The sequence below is a fragment of the Globicephala melas genome, chromosome 10 (genome assembly GCF_963455315.2).
Source record: "Globicephala melas chromosome 10, mGloMel1.2, whole genome shotgun sequence".
In the NCBI taxonomy this organism is placed as follows: domain Eukaryota; kingdom Metazoa; phylum Chordata; class Mammalia; order Artiodactyla; family Delphinidae; genus Globicephala; species Globicephala melas.
The window spans coordinates 75,953,108-75,972,345 of NC_083323.1; the positions used below are offsets into that span (position 1 = coordinate 75,953,108).

General features: G+C 37.9%; 1 protein-coding gene across 8 annotated transcripts in view; it reads right to left on the reverse strand.

Moving 5' to 3' along the window:
- Positions 1-19,238, reverse strand: part of FGD4 (FYVE, RhoGEF and PH domain containing 4) — a 197,019-nt gene that overhangs the window by 43,035 nt on the left and 134,746 nt on the right. For all 8 annotated transcript variants that reach the window (XM_060306019.2, XM_060306013.2, XM_060306017.2 and 5 more), the window contains 2 exons: positions 13,765-13,948; positions 8,465-8,972 (listed from right to left, as the gene is read on the reverse strand). In XM_060306019.2, coding sequence (XP_060162002.1) covers positions 8,465-8,972; positions 13,765-13,856 — 600 coding nt within the window. In that variant the 5' untranslated portion in view covers positions 13,857-13,948. The remainder of the gene's footprint in view (positions 1-8,464; positions 8,973-13,764; positions 13,949-19,238) is intronic.

Genomic DNA, 19,238 nt, shown 5'->3' on the forward strand with positions numbered 1-19,238 from the left:
AATAACTGAATTAAACTATCCGAAGCCTAGGCAGAATATCAAAGTAATAAGGTCACATAAATATTTCTGGTGATGATTCCCCAGAGTCAAAACTTTGTACACAGTAGTGAGTGCCTCACATGGCATGAGGCATGCAAACTTATCTCTGTGTATCCTGTAAGGGAGCACCTTAGTTTAAAATAGAACTGAGAGAGAGGGGCTGGGATCTTCAGCAGGTAAGCTATGTTGAATTTTGGTCTATTAAGGGACATCTCAGGTCATGAATCTATTCATCTAGATTTACAAATGAGGAAACAGGATTTTTATTTTATGTTTTATTTAACAAACACAGCTCACATTGTTTCAAGGCACTGTTCTATGTACTTTACAACTATTTAATGATCTATGCCTTGTAAAAATGTTATGAGGTAGGTAATATTACCTCCATTTTACAGATGAGGAAACTGAGATACAGAGATGTTTAAGTGACCTGCTCAAGGCCACATAGCTGGTAAGTAGCTGAGCTGGGATTCAAACATAGAGAGTCTGGCTCTTGAGCCTATCTTCCTGACCACCAGGTTATGCTGTATCACTCTGTTTTGTTTTAGTTTTTTTTTTTACGCTACATACAACAACCACTGTGTTTTCAAGATCTGACCTTTCCTTTTCTCTCACACCCATACTGAATCTTTGTGTACCCTGTGACCTCCAGGCACCTGACTTTCCAGACTCTGCCTGAGTTCTCCATTTCTGCTAACAACAGGTAATTCATCCTCTCAGCCATGCTCCAAACCTTGGCTTTATCTTTGAGCTCTCCTTTCCCCTTTACCCCATGATATCTTAAGTAATGGTCATTTATTTATCTTAATCCTCCTTCTCGACTGGTAGTTTCCTCTTTGAATTTACTGCAGTGACTTGAACACAGTATATGTGCAATATAGATTCACTGTATTTAATCTGAATACCCAGGTTTACTGAGCTACTTAGCTATAATGTGCCAGTAAAGGCCTAGGTCTCCAGGTTAACTTCTAGTTCCACATTCTAAATGATGACCATCCTCACAAGCTCACCAATACCACCCCCCCACCGTCTCCCACCCTCTCAACCCCAGTGGTTCTCATGACACTGCTCTCTCTTCTTCTTTCCCCTCTCAGACAAATCTCTATGTTCCCCTTTCGATTATGCTTGTACTCTCTAGGGCTCAGTTCTTGGCCTTCTTCTGGTTCCTACACATTCTATTTCGGCAATATTAATCACATGCTTATGTACATCCTTTTACATTCCTACCCTCTTTCCTGAGCTCCAGATCCATATTTCATCTGCCTAATTAATATCTCCAAATGGATGTCTTGCAGGTACCATAAACTGAGTAGCATAAAAGTAACCTAATCAGCAACTCTACTCCCTCCCCTCATTCCAAACACAATCACTTTCCTTCTTGTCTGTCATCTCAACCAAGGCCTGCAGAGTTATACTAAAGTGCAGTGTCTGAGATCACATAGCTGGGAAGTAATGGGGCTGGGATTGGAACTCATCTCTTAATTCTAAAGCTTTCATCCTTAACCAATAACCCATAATGTCTCCAGAATATTCCATTTTTGTTTTAGGTATCTTTACCTGGACATCCCACAAGTCCTTTAAATTCATTATGTCTAAATCCAATTAATTTTTTTGCCCCCCAAGTATGTTGTTCTTTCTATTCTCTTGTAGTTCAGTAAATGGTACACCGTCTGCCTCTTCATCCAAGCTCGGAGTTGAACATGACTCATTCTCTACATCCAGCCACGCAGTTCTCAGCAATCTCTCTCCCTTGCCCTAACCCTCTGCTTCGTCCAGGACCTCTTCCTTTCACACCTGGACTACAACAGTTGCTTAGTAACCATGTTCCCTGCTCCATCTGTTTTTCCTTTCATCTGAGTCATTTTTCTAAAACCCACAGATGTATAATCATGTCACTTCCATGCTTTAATTAAATGCCTCTTAGGCCAGATAGTATTAGGCTTATGGAAAGTTTGAAATAACATGGGAAAATACCTATGTTTAATCCTACAAAACAGGATGCAGAATGACCATACATTATGCTACTGACATATTTTTTTTAAATATCAGCTGAGAAAAACAAGCTGGAATGTTAGATATCAAAGCATTTTTCTCTGGGTGGTAGAACTATGAGTGATTTTGTATTCTCTACTCTTTGCTGCATTTTCTTGATTTTCTATAAGGATTATTAATTTTTATTCAGACTTTAAAAAAATCTTTAAAAAAAAGTCTCCATTGTTTTCAGGGGAAAAAGTACAGCTTAGGCACACAAACCCATTGCAATTTATCCTTAGCTTACCTTTTCTTTTTAAGCCTATCCTTCTACTCCCACACTCATTTCACTAGCCCTTCTGGCCTCTATTATGAGACCAGAAAACCCCTAAACACGGCAGCTACCCTCTTGTTTCTACTTCTCACACCTGCTCTCAGCCTAGATGCAATCATCTTCCCTACCTCCCTGTTACTGCCTATTCTGGACCACCAGCACCTCCCACTCCTCCTTCAAGCCCAATTCTGCTGCTTCTCAGCAGCCTGCCCCTCACCAGCATTCCTCCAGGCACAGCTTTTTTCTCATCTGTGTTTCCCAAGCCCTTTTTGCAACATATCATGCTGATTTACTTATGTCTTTCTCCCCTCAGCAGACTGAGGCTTTGTGGAAAGGGCTTGCCTTGTTCATTTCTGTTTCCAGCACCAAGGAGAGTGAGCCTGCATACTGAATTTTTAAAGTGAACAATAGGTGGTTTTATTCAGGTGCAGGCTCTCTGAAGCACACTTTTTCTCATTTCTTTCTTATATCTTTCCAAAATACTAAACGGAGTCACCACAACATAAAGAAGTTTCTGGGGCTTCCCTGGTGGCGCAGTGGTTGAGAGTCCGCCTGCCAATGCAGGGGACACGGGTTCGTGCCCCGGTCTGAGAAGATCCCACATGCCGCGGAGCGGCTGGGCCCGTGAGCCATGGCCGCTGAGCCTGTGCGTCTGGAGCCTGTGCTCCGCAACGGGAGAGGCCACAGCAGTGAGAGGCCCGTGTACCGCAAAAAAAAAAAAAAAAAAAAAAAAAAAAGAAGTTTCTGAGTTCCCCATCAATTCTAACTGAATAATGAAAAGCTACCCTCAAGGCATTTATGAACTATCCACATGGTTAGTGAGGAAACTTTTCCATTATTCTACACATCATTTTAAAATGCCTACGACTTTAGTTGGAGCTGTCATTACAATACTAGCAACAATGAAAGATCGATTAGTAAAGCTGGATAATTTCTTCGCTTGTGTTGCCTTTCACTTTCTTGGAATTAAAGCTGATTTGGCAAAAGAAGAAACAAGAGGTGTAATTTAATACTTGCCTTCAAATCTAACAAGACCTCAACAGTTGTCCCCTTATCTTTCAAGAAGTGAACCAAAAGAAATTTAAAGCTTTATGCGGGCGGGGGGGGTGTATAAATTGGGAGACTGGGATTGACATGTACACACTACTATATATAAAATAGATAACTAATAAGAACCTACCATACAGCACAGGGAACTCTACTCAATATTCTGTAATGACCTATATGGGAACAGAATCTGAAAAAGAGTGGATATATGTATAACTGATTCACTTTGCTGTACAGCAGAAACTAACACAACATTGTAAATCAACTATACTCCAACAAAAATTAATTAAAAAAATAAAAAGTAAAGCTTTATAAAAAAAGGACTTGTAGCCCATCATAAGAAATGGATGAGCAAAGTAAGCATTATGTTTTACCTCTCAGAAAACTTTGATATCTCATATTACACCCTATAAAATTAATCAACAATTTTAAGAAATACAATTAAACTTAGTGAGGAGAAATTGAAGGAAAAAGGAAAAGTGAGTTAACTTGTATTACACCACTGGTTTTCTGTTTGCAATTTACTTCTTTTTGTTTTTAAAATCAAGCCTCACTTTCTTTCTTTTTTAAAAAATTAATTAATTAATTAATTAATATATTTTAATTTTTGGCTGCATTGGATCTTCGTTGCTGCGCGTGGGCTTTCTCTAGTTGCGGCGAGTGGGGGCTACTCTTTGTTGCGGTGCGTGGGCTTCTCACTGCGGTGGCTTCTCTTGTGGCAGAGAACAGGCTCTAGGCACACAGGCTTCAGTAGTTGTGGCACGTGGGCTCAGTAGGTGTGGCATGTGGGTTCAGTAGTTGTGGTCCACAGGCTCTAGAGCACAGGCTCAGTAGGTGTGGTGCACAGGCTTAGTTGCTCTGCGGCATGTGGGATGATCCTGGACCAGGGCTCGAACCCATGTCCCTTGCATTGGCAGGCAGATTCTTAATCACTGCACCACCAGGGAAGTCCTGAAACTTACTTCTGAATGTGCTTTTCCGTCATTTTTTTCCCCTAGGAGATAATTATCTTCCTTAACTTTTGAGTATGTTCAAAAGTTATAAACCCTCAAGGCTTATATAAAAACATAATAAGTAAAATAGCAATTAAAAAACCAGAAATAAGCAGGAAATAAACATTTACGTTTTTTAAAAAATATATGTTTCTATAAGTCTCTACATTGTGGACACCACCTTCATCTATCTGCCAACTTCATTACATAATTTCTTTCATTTTTGGTGAAAGGAAAGATTAACTTTTAAAAAATCTGCTTCTTTTACATTCTTGATAAAATTGCTATTATTATAGTTTTAATACATTGCTACTTTGAGCTTATGTTGGCAATAACAGAGATTTGTTATTTATATAAACATTAGTCTTAAAAAGTGCATATCTACACACTGATATTTGGCTTGCTGTATGAAATACAGAGGAAGGAAATACTTTGAATAAATCTCAGAAAAAACTACCAATCAACCCATGGAAATATAACCTGGATATTAAAAGACTCGTGAAAACCGTGAAGAGAAATTTTCATTTCCACGGCACAAATTGATGAGTGCAGCATTCAACACAGTGCATTTCTACTAAAGTTCACCCACTGAAGCCTACAAATCTGAGAAAAAATAACTATTTTTAATGAAATTCATTCTAACCCATTTACCTGAATCTCCTAATATAGTTTAAGCTATTTATGATAACCCAAATTCATCATGACAAACAAGAATTATAATACTGTTTTTATCCCCTGATGCCCTCAAGTACCATCCCTGAGCGCGCACATGCATACACACTACGATAGTCGTTGACCCCTACTTTTCCTGTACCTTACGGATTTTAGTATGTTTCCTTATAATATTGTATAGATGTTATGGAAAAAACCTAACAAACTTTTTGGCTCACCCAATGACATCTTCCTTTTAGCAGATTTCAATCTGTAATCTACTGTAATACATGATTAACCTTAATTTAAAGATACCATTAACACATTGTGGTGAAAACTAAAGGTATCATAAGGTGCTAAAATTTTTCTTTGATTCTGAGATTTTAAAGAATTATCTGATTACTTTGAGGTGTCTGGCTATATTTAGATCACTGGTGCAAAAAGTTTAAACATTGGAAAAGTGTTGCTTTGCTAAAGTATAGTAGAGTCAACAGTTTCAATGAGGTAGGTATTATCTTTTACATGGTAAAAATAACAGTATTCTATATTCACCACTGTAAGTGATTCTTGATCAAAATACATCAGATAATCAGTGAAAGAGTTACACAAGCTGAGACTACTTTCAAGTCTGTACTCAATTATTAATGATGATTGTTCAAGATATATTTTAATATGTATCTACTTTCCTGAACTATCTTTGCAATTCTATTGTACCCCCACTTTCCATCCCCCAATCCCTCATTCTTCCACTCCTGGTGCACAATGTCCATTAAATTTAATTCTGGTTTAAATGAAAGCCAATAAGACTATTCTGATGTAAACCTCTATATCAAGTTATATAAAGACTGAGGTAACTTTTTTTCAGTTGTCTGCATGAATAAAATACTCCATGAAATCTTAGAAGTTCAACACATTAGATGGTTTAAGAAGCAGCTGACAATCTGGAGGGCTATGCTAACAAAGGAATATACCTACATACAACAGCACAGAATTATTATATTATTATCACTAAGGAGAGACTTAAGATCAGACTCAGTTTATATTCTTCAACTAAAGAATTTTAGAACCCTTTAATTAGAGGATTTAATTGATTTGTTCAAGGTCATAATGTTGGTTAGTGGATGTATAAGAAGTAGCATCAAGATTTCCTGGTTCCAATTGTTTAGTCTACTATATACTACTAACTTAAAATTTTTTTAAGTTTATTTTTAATTGTGGTAAAATACACTTAACATAAAACTTATCACCTTAACACTGCTAACATTTATGTTTGCATTTTGGAACAAGGAAAGGCAATGTAACAAGCACTAATGCTTGCTACTCTAAAGCAGCAAAAGAGAACACATTGTTACCATGAAGAAATTACATTCTAATATTCGTTTTTGGATGGGAGACTCATGTAGTATTTAGATCAACAGCTCTGCAGAGAAAATTTCCTTTTTCTTCCCACATATAGCATGTGCCAACCACTGCTTAAATGCCCATTAGGAGAAAGACCAGATGTACTATTCCATGTCTCACTAATTTAATAGGAAGCCCTATTAAGTCTCTCCCAAACCAAAGAAGACTCATCTATGAAAATGTATACATAATAATATATGACATGGGAAAAAAAGTAGTACCCAGCAACCACAAGCATCATCACCAATTAAAATATTTCTCTTAATAAAAACAGCTCTTACTGTTTTACAAATACTTGCTGGTGGCATCATCCCAAGTGTAAAAGGACAGATGTGAGTCTTGAGTTCCTTGGTTCTAAACTTCTTTTCCATTCACTGTGATTTAAACACAGAGACACTAAAATCTACTACTATATCAAGATGTAAAGAGATTCACTTTGCAAAGTCCTGTTTCTTTAATGTTTCAGATATTGTTACCAAGTATGATTCACTTTCTCCCACTCACTTCCTTATTTAAACTTTCTCTGCTTGAGTCAGCATTTAAAATTAATTCACTAACTGGAAGAAAATAAGCTACTGGCTCTTTGCCTAGTTGTGATTTTTTTCAGGATCACTGTAAATTGAACTATAAGATAGACTTCACTTTAAAGTTCTGAACACATCAGTCAATCATTTTTTACTCTAATATTTTAGTATCAGTCCTTTTGAATTTCTGGCTATGTTAGTGCCACTTAAGATACAGCATCATAAAAAAATTCTAAATAGATTTAGGACTTGGATTTATCCTTTACAAATTTTCCTATAATTGTCCGATTTTCAATTATCAGCTCTCCTACAAAGATTGTTATTTATAATATATGAGAGACTAAACAATGGAAACTTTTTTCTTGTCTTCAGAATTATCAACAACTCCCCACTCCAGGGAATGCTATGATAATGCTTATATACCATCTTTGATCCAAGACATTCCAAGTGCTTTGTAAAAGCCATATTTATTGATCTTTCCAAAGCACTATATTGACCTGAATAAAGAATACAAATGCAATCGTCTTGTTACTGAAATTGTATAAAAGTTTCTGCTATAGCCCAGGTAGATTATGAACATATTTCACCAGCAAATCAGCTCTTCGTTAGCTCAGAAATGCTGCTCTGATTAGAAAGGAAATGAACTTCTAGTTTGCCACAGTCTCACTTCTCTCTAGTCTATTCCTCATGGCCGCTGCATTCATTGACATTTCCTGCAATTAGGCAGTTACACTTGTGACTTCTTGCATCAGGACACAATACCGGCCTGAGAGTCAGGACACAAGGAGTCTGGGCTTTTACTGTGAGCCTGGAAAATCACTTAAGCTTCCTGGGACTGTTTTTTCTTCTATAAATGAACTATGAACCAAGATGATCTTCAGCATTATATAATTTCCTGTTACTTAGACCATAAATATTAGGGATGCAGCCTTAACATTTGGGCAACAAAGAACATTTTCTTCCAATGTAAGTAAAAACAGTATGTTTGTGGTTTTCCTATATCAAAGTCTTCACACTGTTCTGAATCTTGAAATCATAATAGAGAGATCAACAGAAATTACATAGAAGAAAAAGTGGAATATCTCCTCAGAGTAGGGAAAACATGCATCATCAGCTAGAGCTTGAAAACTATTCAACCAGTGGTATGGGTGATCTGACTTATTCATCACATAAGTGCTATAAAATAGTTTTCAAACCATAGTGGAATAGTCAGTCAGTGCTTGAGACTTCCCTGGTGGTCCAGTAGGTAAGACTCTGTGCTCCCAGTGCAGGGGGCCTTGGTTCAATCCCTGGTCGGGGAGCTAGATCCCACATGCATGCCGCAACTAAGAGTTCGCATGCCGCAACTAAGTCCGCATGCCGCAACTAAAGATCCCGTATGCCGCAACTAAACATACTGCAACGAAGATCCCGCGTGCCGCAACTAAGACCCGGTACAGCCTAAATTAAAAAAAAAAAAAAAAAAAAAAAAAAAAAGTCAGTGCTTCTTCCTACTTATGCTTTACCTTCATCTCATGGTGCTGGTCCAGCTGTTCCAGTTCTAGGGGGCTTTCTCCATCTTCCCTCTCTTGTACCTTGGCTTCTGTGTCTGCCCTTCCTTCTTCCAGGGGGAGCCGTGGGCCGACATGTAAAGTCCTGCAGCTACTGTCAGAAGCATTTTCATCACAGTCATTTGTTGTGGGGGATGCAGGGTCTGTGGCTGTTTCCTGTCTTTCTCCATTCACTAAGTTTGTATCGGGCAAGGGCTCAGAAGTTTGAATAGGAGTATCTGGGCTAAGAGTGGCCGCTTTATCTTCCTCACATTCCATCTGGTTTTGTGCTGCTACCATACCGTTAGCCACACAAGTCTGTGCACCCTGAGACTGATCTGTATCATTTCCCTGCTTCTGTGGTGAGTGTTGGGAGAGGAGTTTTTGCTGAGGTGTGGTTGTCAATCCATGCCTTCTCGGGGTTCTAGGAGCATTTAGGTTCACAGCAGAATCTTTTTTCAAATCACTGTAATTTGATAATGAGCTAAAAGATAAAATACAAAGGAAGTATGAAAATGTTGGCATGGACAAGTTCTAGAATAAAAACAAATTTATTCTAGCTGTTTAGGGATATTTAGTGAAGACATTTTTTTTTCCCTCTGATGGTTTTAGAAACATAGGTAAGAATATTCCAGAGTAACTCTCTGTCTTTTAGGATGCTAAACATTTAAATAAAGATAAGCCTGAGCTTTATGTATAGGGTTGAAAACATTTCCTTGGGCTGTTTATTAATATAGCTAGTTAGTAAAGACTTAGATGTGTGAAATATTTAATAAGGCCATCTTATCCCAAGATTTTTACTTTCTTAACATTTTAAAAACAAGTATAGTTAGCCCTCAATTTATGGACAGGTTAGAAACAAAGGTTATTTTTCTTTGGAAAGCAGAACACATTTCTCAAAAATTTTATTGCACATGTTTCCATAGCCTCCTAACTTGTCTCTCTCTCTGCTTCCACACAGATCCCCTTCAATCTAGTCTTCCCAAGTTGGCCACAAAGATCAAACTCTCAGGGTTTGCCCAAACACTTGAAGGTAAAATCTGGCATCTTGATCATGGCCTATAAGACTCTATATACTATAGCCCCCACTAGCCCTGGCCTCATTAAATGCTATTCTCTCCTCACTCACTGTGCTCTTGTCATACTAGTCACCTGCTGTTCCCATCCCCAATAAGCAAATGTGCATATCTAAGGGTATTTGTAGTTGCCATTCTCTCTGTCCAGGGCAATCTTCCCCAAGTCAATGGTGTGGTTTACTCCTTCCCATCATTCAGGTTTCTGCTCAGACGTCACCTCAAAGAGGCTTAATCCTAATAGTATGTTGGAATTTAACTGCCAATATATTACAATGTTCCTATGGAAATATTTATATAGTACTTTAATCTAGGATTCCAGTGAGGACAAACACAAAACTCTGGACTTCAGTCTTGAAGAGATTCTTACGACCTAATGAGGAGAAAAAATTAAAACAGACTAATGCTCTGTGACAGTACAAAATGTGCTCGTCTTGTTCTCTGCTTTATCCCCACCTCTGAGCACAGCACTTGACATGTGACAGTGCTCAATAAATAGCTGAGGAGCAATGAATAACTCATCGTGATAGTGATCATGACAGTAATTCAATAATAGCAGCTAACATTTATTAACTGCCAGAAACTACATTAAGCCCTTTACATTGATTATCTTGTTTCATACTGATAATAATTCCAAAATAGGGACCCCACAAATAGAGAAATTGAGGCTTAGAAACTTATATAATGGGGCCAATGTAACGTGGCTAACAAATAATAAAGCCCGTGTTCAAACCGTGAAGTCTGACTCTAAATTCTGTAGTCTTAACCCCACATTATAATAATACACTGGAACAGGAAGGATGGAGTGAGAAACAGGTGAGCAGGCCACATACAAAACGTGGGAAGAGGGCTTCCCTGGTGGCGTAGTGGTTGAGAGTCCGCCTGCCGATGCAGGGGACATGGGTTCGTGTCCCGGTCTGGGAAGATCCCACATGCCACAGAGCGGCTAGGCCCCGTGAGCCATGGTCACTGAGCCTGCGCGTCCGGAGCCTGTGCTCCGCAACGGGAGAGGCCACAGCAGTGAGAGGCCCGCGTACCACAAAAAAAAAAAAAAAAAAAGTGTGGGAAGAAAGTCCAGGGCTGGCATCTTCGTCAGCACAAGCAGAGGTTATGGGGTGAGGGCTCATGAGGGATGTGGGGAAAGGGCACAGCAGAAAGGTCCATGGACAATGCTGAGATGTGTGTTACTGTCTCCCTTCACTGTACTCCTCCCAGATACTGCTGATCTGGACTGGAGAACGGGAACAGGGAATAACAGTAAGAAAGTAAGTAAGAAAGCAATAAGAGAAGAAAAAAGACACAGTAAAGTTTATCAGCACAGGAAGGAAAGGAAAAATCTGGTACGGGAAAATGTCATATAAAAGTTGGAGGTTGTCAGTATAAGTAAATGTGACACACTCCACCGTTGATATCTGCCTTCTAGGAGCGTATACCTTAGGCCTAATTTCTCCAAAAGTCCTTGAAGATTTGAATCAAACTGCCCTCCTTTTCCTGAACACATCAGTGTCCAGCAACACAGTGGAAAGATCCTTAGCAGATCCTCTGAACCAAACTTTGGACTTACTTAGGATTTTTGGAAAGGACCACTTTGGATGACAAGTAAGAATTTCCTGTAATAAGTGATATCCAGGGGATATGTGTGTGTGTGGAGGGGTATAGGATAAGGTGGGGAGGGAAGGTTTAGTAAAAGCAGTGGTTCAACCAATAAGTAGCAGATTCCTGTAGCTGACAAACCATGGGGAGAAACAGTTGGCCTTGCAGTGTCATTGGGAAAAAACAATGTTCAGTTTTGTGAGAAAATGTTATTTACTTCTTCTAAAATCCTAAAGTCTTTCATAGGTCAAAAATCCTAGTTTCTCTTACTCTCAAAAAATGAAAACAAAAACAAAAAATGGAATAATAAACCACAGTAAAAAATAAATAAATAAAGTTCACTTGCTCCAAATACATCCTCCAAATCACTCCTATTAATAAACCAGAGGGCTTCCCTGGTGGCGCAGTGGTTGAGAGTCTGCCTGCCGATGCAGTGGACACGGGTTCATGCCCTGGTCCGGGAAGATCCCACATGCCGCGGAGCAGCTAGGCCCGTGAGCCATGGCCACTGAGCCTGCGTGTCCGGAGCCTGTGCTCTGCAACAGGAGAGGCCACAACAGTGAGAGGCCCGCGTACCACACACACACACAAAAAAACGAAAGCAATAAACCAGAGCTACTTAGATTATTGCAAAGAGCAAAACTATGACGCATGGGTAAGGTTTTAATAGTGCCATATGGTCTTACATGACCCCACTGGAACAGACATTGGTTCTTCCTGTCAATTTACTGTGGTAAATCAGAGCCTGCAGAATCTCCCTCTATTCCACCAAGTGCTAGTTTAAGCTGTAATAACTGGGGTAAAATCAGACAGCCACACTGCAGGCACATGGACCTCACTGAACAAGGAATAAAAACTTCCATTCAAGTCCTATAGATCCAATGCAACACTAACCCATACTTTTTAGGGCCTGTTCCTACTGGAAATACCTCATTAAAAACATATAATTATTTTTCGTACTGGCAGTGGACTCTGCCACAGGTAACATCCCTTCAGCAGACTGGCCCAAATGCTCACATTACATCCTATCTGCTCTTAGCCATACATTACATCTCTCCTTAGAGCCAACCTTCAAGTTTTGCATCAAAAGATGACTTTGAATCTGTTAACGCTGGAAGAGTGAAAGAAAACTGATTTGGAAAAATATATTGAAAAAAGTTGATATGGAAAAACTGCATGTTTTGTGTATGGAGAGGAGGAATACAAACAGTGGGTTACCAAAAATAGTGAGGATCAGAGGACTCAGTCTTTGGAATACTGACCCATTCAGGGCTTCCCAAAGCTACCCCCAAATCTGAGGATACAGGCTCTGGCATGCACTATGGATAGGGGTCAGTGCTCCATCCCCTCCTTTTATTATGCAGTCACTGGACATGGCCCTGGGAATCTGCAAACATGCTATTGAATCAACTTGCCATGAGAAACAAAAGAATTTTCAATGGAAATAAATCATTCTAGGAAAGATTACTATAATTTAAGATATAAAAGGTATTAAAAATCCTACTTCTGAGGGGGAGATGTTGAAGTTTAAATATTTATGACTCAAGTTCCCATAATTGATTAAGAACAGAAACTACTTTTCTCTAGAATTTGTTAGTAAATATAGTCTCACAAATGAGGGACACTGCAGTTTTGTACTTGGTCACAATTTCCAGAAGATCTTAAAGTATTTCTAAGCTATGATTCATTACATAAATAATGCACCCTGCAAATAACTATTGAAATCACCTAATGGGAAACCATTCCCAAATATTACACTAGAATGAATGGAAATATTTGGCTTCAAGGATGAAAGTGAAGTTATACATACTGTTTAATTATATACAGACTTTTGGTGATATATAAAAAATCCTTCTGATAAAATTTTTTTAAAATTCTATTTAAGTCAGTGATGGGAATTCTAAGAAAAAAACAATTGAGTGTCATATAAGTAGAAAAGCAACTTATGTGAGCTTTTTTTTATCTTTAAGTGAGAAATATACATTTCGGCTACCTTTGTGAACCGTCAGGACTAAAGAATATAAAATTATAGCTAATAAATACGAATGGAAATTTAGCATGAATTTTGTTATTGCCAGTATCTCTTCACAATCCTAGTACAGTACAGGGGTATGGGGAGAGGGGAAACAGGGACGGAATGGATACAGAAGACCCACATTAAATAAAATGGGTCATAAAGAAGAGATGGGACAGGCCCACAGGAGTTAAATTCAAGCATATGAAGTGAGAAGCAAAGAAACAGAGACAACTTCCTGCGTTTCCAACCCAGATTATCTAGTGACCAATGGAATGACCCCAAGGAGTAACAATACACAGAGTGATATACGCAGATACGCAGGAAATGAGATCTACACAGCACACAATGTGATGAGAAGGCTGGGGCACAGAGCACTGCACACAGGTAATATATAATATAATATAATATAATATGAATGAGAATTCATATTAGGGCAAGATTAGCATTTTAAAAATTCACTCTTTCTAAAGGCCTACCAAACCTAATGGAATAAAATACTCTATTTTTTATTTTAAAATCTGTAACTATCATACTTTTTAAAAAACCAGCTTTCTTCTCCCCCCTGCCTTCTCCCATTGTAAGTTAGCTCTTACCTGCCTCCTTCAAAGCGACTGATGAGATCTGATATCTTACTGGGTTTTTCTTTTGAGACACAAGAAGCAGAGGCAGGTTTAACTTCCTCCATCCTTGGTTTTGCACTAGATAAAGCTTTATGCCTGGGGGTTTGGTGTATATTGGACGAAGGTGAATTCTGCAGGTGTAGTGGCTTTGGAGGCACTGTAGAAAAAGAATTAATAGAATTCAGTATTTCACTGATATTTGTTCCTTAACAAAAGAATTCTGGTGTCCTGAGTGTAAAAATCTTTACCATTATCAACCTTTTGTAAAGGGGTCTGTCAAATTTGTACTGAACCTTAACCAAGAGACCTTTATCTATCTTGATATTTACTCTGTGTCCTGTAGAAATCCCATCTCCAAGATTCAAGTGGTTCTTTTAATTTTAAGTGACTTTAAATATGGCTTTATTAAACATCTATGGATCTACATATGGCTATGACATTCCAAACTCTATTAGAGATAACATAGCAGTTATTTATCTACACAGAGAAAGGAAAGCACTAAATTTGAAACTAATTCCTAGACATACATTGCTTGCTATAAAACAGATTTTCTAATAACAGGGTGATAACAGATACACCAGAAACCAGAGCTAGTAGGTTAGACATAAAAGCCAATAAAAAACCCAACGAACAACAGTAATATAATATTGCACTACTTAGAGCATCTTCCCAGTTAAAAGCACCTTATCTCATTTGACCTTAGATGAAATTTTTTCTTTACAGTCCTCTGAGGTAGATCATTATTTGCCTCCTATGTCTATGAAGTCTTAGAGAGCTTAAGTGATTGGCCTGGCGTAACAAGGTTGATCATATTTCATAACTGGTACCCAGATTCTAGCTCCTTCCATTATTAGCACTGCTCCTCATAATACATCTGCAAAAGGTGGTTATAGAAGTTCTATTACTATTGTCTGCTACATTAATAGTTGCCTAGCATTAATATACCACAAATCATTTGGTTACTAATAAGTCCTCCACTCAATTAATAGAATAGTAACAGATCATTTCCAAAATACTAAAATCTACAGGTTTTCCCTAACAGATGAGAAATTCTGTAGATGAGAAAATATAATATGTCACAAATGTTTAATCAGTACAGGAATTACTTCAATTTTGAAAACCAACACAGTATCATTTTTCTCTTCAATTAACATTCTGGGTAAAAGAATATATAACTATACATGTTTTAACAAATCAACTAGAATCATCTCCTTTTTTCTTTTTTAAACCCTTTTCCTAAATTCTGGAAAAAGGGTGGGGAATCATGTCTTCTTCTAATTACATGCCCCATTTTCCCAGAGCTGTTTACCCTGGTTTTCAGTAATCTCATCTCCTTTATGAACTTAGCCAGCTGACAGCTGCCTGATGCTCACTGGCCCAGATTTCATCATTTCTGTGCCAGTTATCAATTCTTACAGAGAAGGGAGAAAAAAACATATACACACACACATATATACGTGTGTGTGTGTGTGTGTATATATATATATATATATATATATATATATATATATATATATATATATAAACACAATGAGCTACAGGTATAACAATTTACCTCTTTCCCTGTCAACACAAACCAGAAGAAAATTCCAGTGAAAAAATGAAATGCTTCTTTTTATGAAAATGATACTATTTTCCAAGACGTACTTGGGGGTGGGGGTGGGATGGTTAGTATAGTATCCATTGGAAAGGAAGAGGCTTACACAAGTGTGGCATTTGTTCATTTTAAGGAAAAAGTTCCTGTGTAGAACAAATATATACCAAATAGTAAACCAGGACAATATTCCACCCCCCCCAAATAGTTTTAATATTAGGAATAATTTCAATTTCCTAACTAGAATATTCAAAGAAGTGAATGTGTTCTTTATCATTCTGTGTGTAAAGATTGTTATAAAATAACTCTTCCATCTAGAGTTTACTCAGTGAACATTCCTTCTTTGATACTTGCAAGATGCAAATAAAATGATATGTATCAGCCAGTCAGTTTCTCAGAGATGACTCCACCGACTTTTCCCATCTCAATTATGCCTCTTTTAAACTGCATCATAGCACTGTGTACTTTTTCTCTAAAGTGCTTATAATAAATTATTATATAATTATTAAGTAGTAATAAGCAGCACTAAATAATAGATCAGCAATAAAATATTAAATACATTATAGATATAAAGCTTTCCACAAGTCTGGAGTCCTGTTAGGGTAAGGAATATGTTTGTTTTGATCATAACTATATTCACAGTAACTACCTGCACAGAGCTTGGCAAATTTGTGGACTACATGAAGAAACTAATGTGTCATCAAGGAGCTCATATTCTAATGGGGAGACAGTTTAAAGATGTTGATAAAGCAGAGCACGGGGTACACAGTTAATTTAGAGGCACAGAGGAGGCATCTATTTCAGCAAGAGAGACAATCCAAATGTGTATATTCACTGGTTTATGATACATTTTAAATAAAAGAGCACAAATGCTACATGGTATATGACAAAAATCCCAAGAGGGTCATGAATGGCTAAAGTGTCAGAAACACTGTCTTAGAGGAAAACAATGCATACTCTGATGAAAAGACATAACTGACAAGTGAAAATGATTCTTTTCTCTTACTCTCATCATTTTTGATTTTTCTTTTACACTATGGAGGTCAACATTTCCAAATGCTCTCTGGACATCTCCTAGGTGTCCTATCAGCACCTCTGGTTCATTATGTCTGAAACTCTACTTACTACTTCTTCCCCCTGCAGTCCAAAGGATGTAAACAGAAAAAAGTGTTCAATCTAACCAATAATCAGAGAAATGCAAATTAAATCCACAATACCACTTCAGCCCCATCAGATTAACCAAAATTTCAAAATCTGACAATACCAAATGTCACTGAGGCTGTGAAGAAATGTGAACTAATACATTTTGAGAGGGATTATAAATTAATACAACAGCTAAGATCTCTCCCTCCCTCCCTTCTCTCTCTCTCTCTCTCTCTCTCCATATATATATATATATATACACACACACACAAACTTACACGCATATATATATATTTCCAAAATATATATCATAGAGAAATTCTTACATATCTACATAGGGTTTTTAATTTTTTAAAAGTTTTTTTTTGATCCCAACAAATATTTATTGAATACCTATTAAGTTCTGTGCACTTGACCATATCAATGAACAAAGGGAAAGATAAGAAACAAAAAAAATAATAAGTAAACCATGTATCAGAAGGTAGTAAATGCTAAGAGGAAAGGGGAGGGGCTAAAAGAACAACACAGGGGATCTGGCGGGTAGGGAGTGGGGGAAAAGGGCATACTGCAGTATTAAGTAGGGTGTTCAGAGTGGGCCTCTTTGAGAAATTCAGATTTGAACAAAGACTTAAAGAAGTTGAGGGAATTATTTGGGGAAGAGCATTCTACCAGGTGGAGTGAAAGCTAGAGACTAGTGCAGGGCAATGTGACTGGAGCCAAAGGAACAGGCAGAGCAGGTATTGAGGTCAGAGGGAGGGCCTGAGAAGGCAGAACCTGTGGAGTGCTGTAAGGATTTAAATTCCTGTAGAGTTCTGAGCTGAGGGATGATATGATATAGCTTAAATTCCAACAGGACCACACTGGCTGCTAGGTACAGAATGTAGGGAAGTAGGGTAGGATCAGGGTAGGAACAGGGAGAAGGGTTAGTGATGCTGAAAGCTCGGCTTCTGTGCACTGGTGCCGTATTGAATCTCAGAGACAGAGTTTTGGGTGAAGTATAAAAGAATCGCTTTATTGCTTTGCTGGGCAAAGGGGGCACAGAGGGCACCTGCCCCAAAAAGCTGTGTCCCAACCTAGGAGGATTTGACGAGGAGTTTTATAGCAATGCGTCAAGGGTGGGATTGCTGATAAGATTAGGGTGTGTGCAGGGCCTGCACTCCTCTAATCTGGTCTCAGGTAATCTTGATGAGTTTCTCTGGTTCCTTTAATGCAGCCTCAGTTGGAATTCTCTGGTATGAAGAAAGCTGACATCTAAAAAAGCTTAAAGACATAGTTCTGTGTATCCCTTGAGGTGGAACCAGGACTTTTCCCCAAGGCTGCACTGTTGTTTCTTGGCTGCCTCTCCCTTGTCTTTGCATCCCTTCCCTTCCCGGATTAGCAAAGGATTAGCAACGGTTGGAATCTGTCCTTTGGAACGCAGAGAAGGTCATGAAGGCTGGAGTCAAGAAATGGGGGACAGAAAGGCTTCAGTGCCCAGGAGCCCCACAGGGTCTTGCTTGGTTTCATTATGAGGTTACTATATAATGGTGTTTAAAATGAGGCAGTGAGAAATAGATTCCAGATATATTTTTAAATTAGTTTTCCTGGAAAAAAAAAAAAAGTAGTTTTCCTGAGAGATTAAACGTGAGGTTTGAGAGAAAGAAAGAAGAATCAAGAATGACTCAGACATTTGGCCTGCCCAACTGGCAGGATGGAACTGTCATCAACTGACACAATAGGTAAAGCAATTTTTGGAGAGATCTGGTAGTCTAGTCAAGGACATGCTAAGTTTGAGATACCTAGATGACTATAAATAAAATGGGCTCTACTATAGCCAATTTTACGGATAGTAAATAAACCAAAAAATTTAATTATTCAGAAATTTCCAAGTATGCAAAATAATTATTGAGAATGAAAAAGAAACTAATTGCCACTGTCTACTGAAAGAAAAATGCATAAGGAAAAGTTATAAATTAAGTTTTATTCAGGGACCTTACTAAGGACTCAAGCCAGGGAGACAGCCTCTCAGCCCTGAAGAACTGCTCCAAAGAGGTAAGGGAAGAACCAAGATATATATGAACTTTTTTTTGCTGGGAAAAACATGTAATCAAGCACAGAATGATTACTGCTCATCACAAAGAATAGACAGACATCTCATGTTAATGATTTTAGTGCTTTTCTATGTAGGGAAGATTCAAGAATCTGGGGTCATTGAAATTTTTCCTTAGATAGGTATCTTAACTTTCTAGGGTATGGTATATCCAAGCAAAGAATGCTTCCTGTTTTTCTCCATCCTAAATTCCCCTCAGGGTGTGCAGTCGGTGGGTTATTAGCTTGATTCCTGTAGAATTGGCATGGCAGTGACACTTTTTTTCTTTACACCAGTTGAAGTTTGGGGACTACCATTTGTAACATATTATACTTTAAGAATGAAACATTACACATAGAATGCTTTACTTTAGAAGCAGATGAAATGAATTACTAAGTTGAGTAAATTGAGTGTATTTACTTAAATTCTTTGAACAATAATGTGGCTTTCAAAGTTGACGAAAATTTTTTAAACATTAAGGCTTAATGATTGAGAAGTGACACTATGTGGACTTTATCAAAATAATTAACTATGGAGAATGTTGTGGATCAAAGCTCCTAAGAGAAAAAGTACAACTATCTTTAATTGCTAAGAAGTTTCAATTATATAATACAGTATTATTGACTATAGCCACTATCTAAA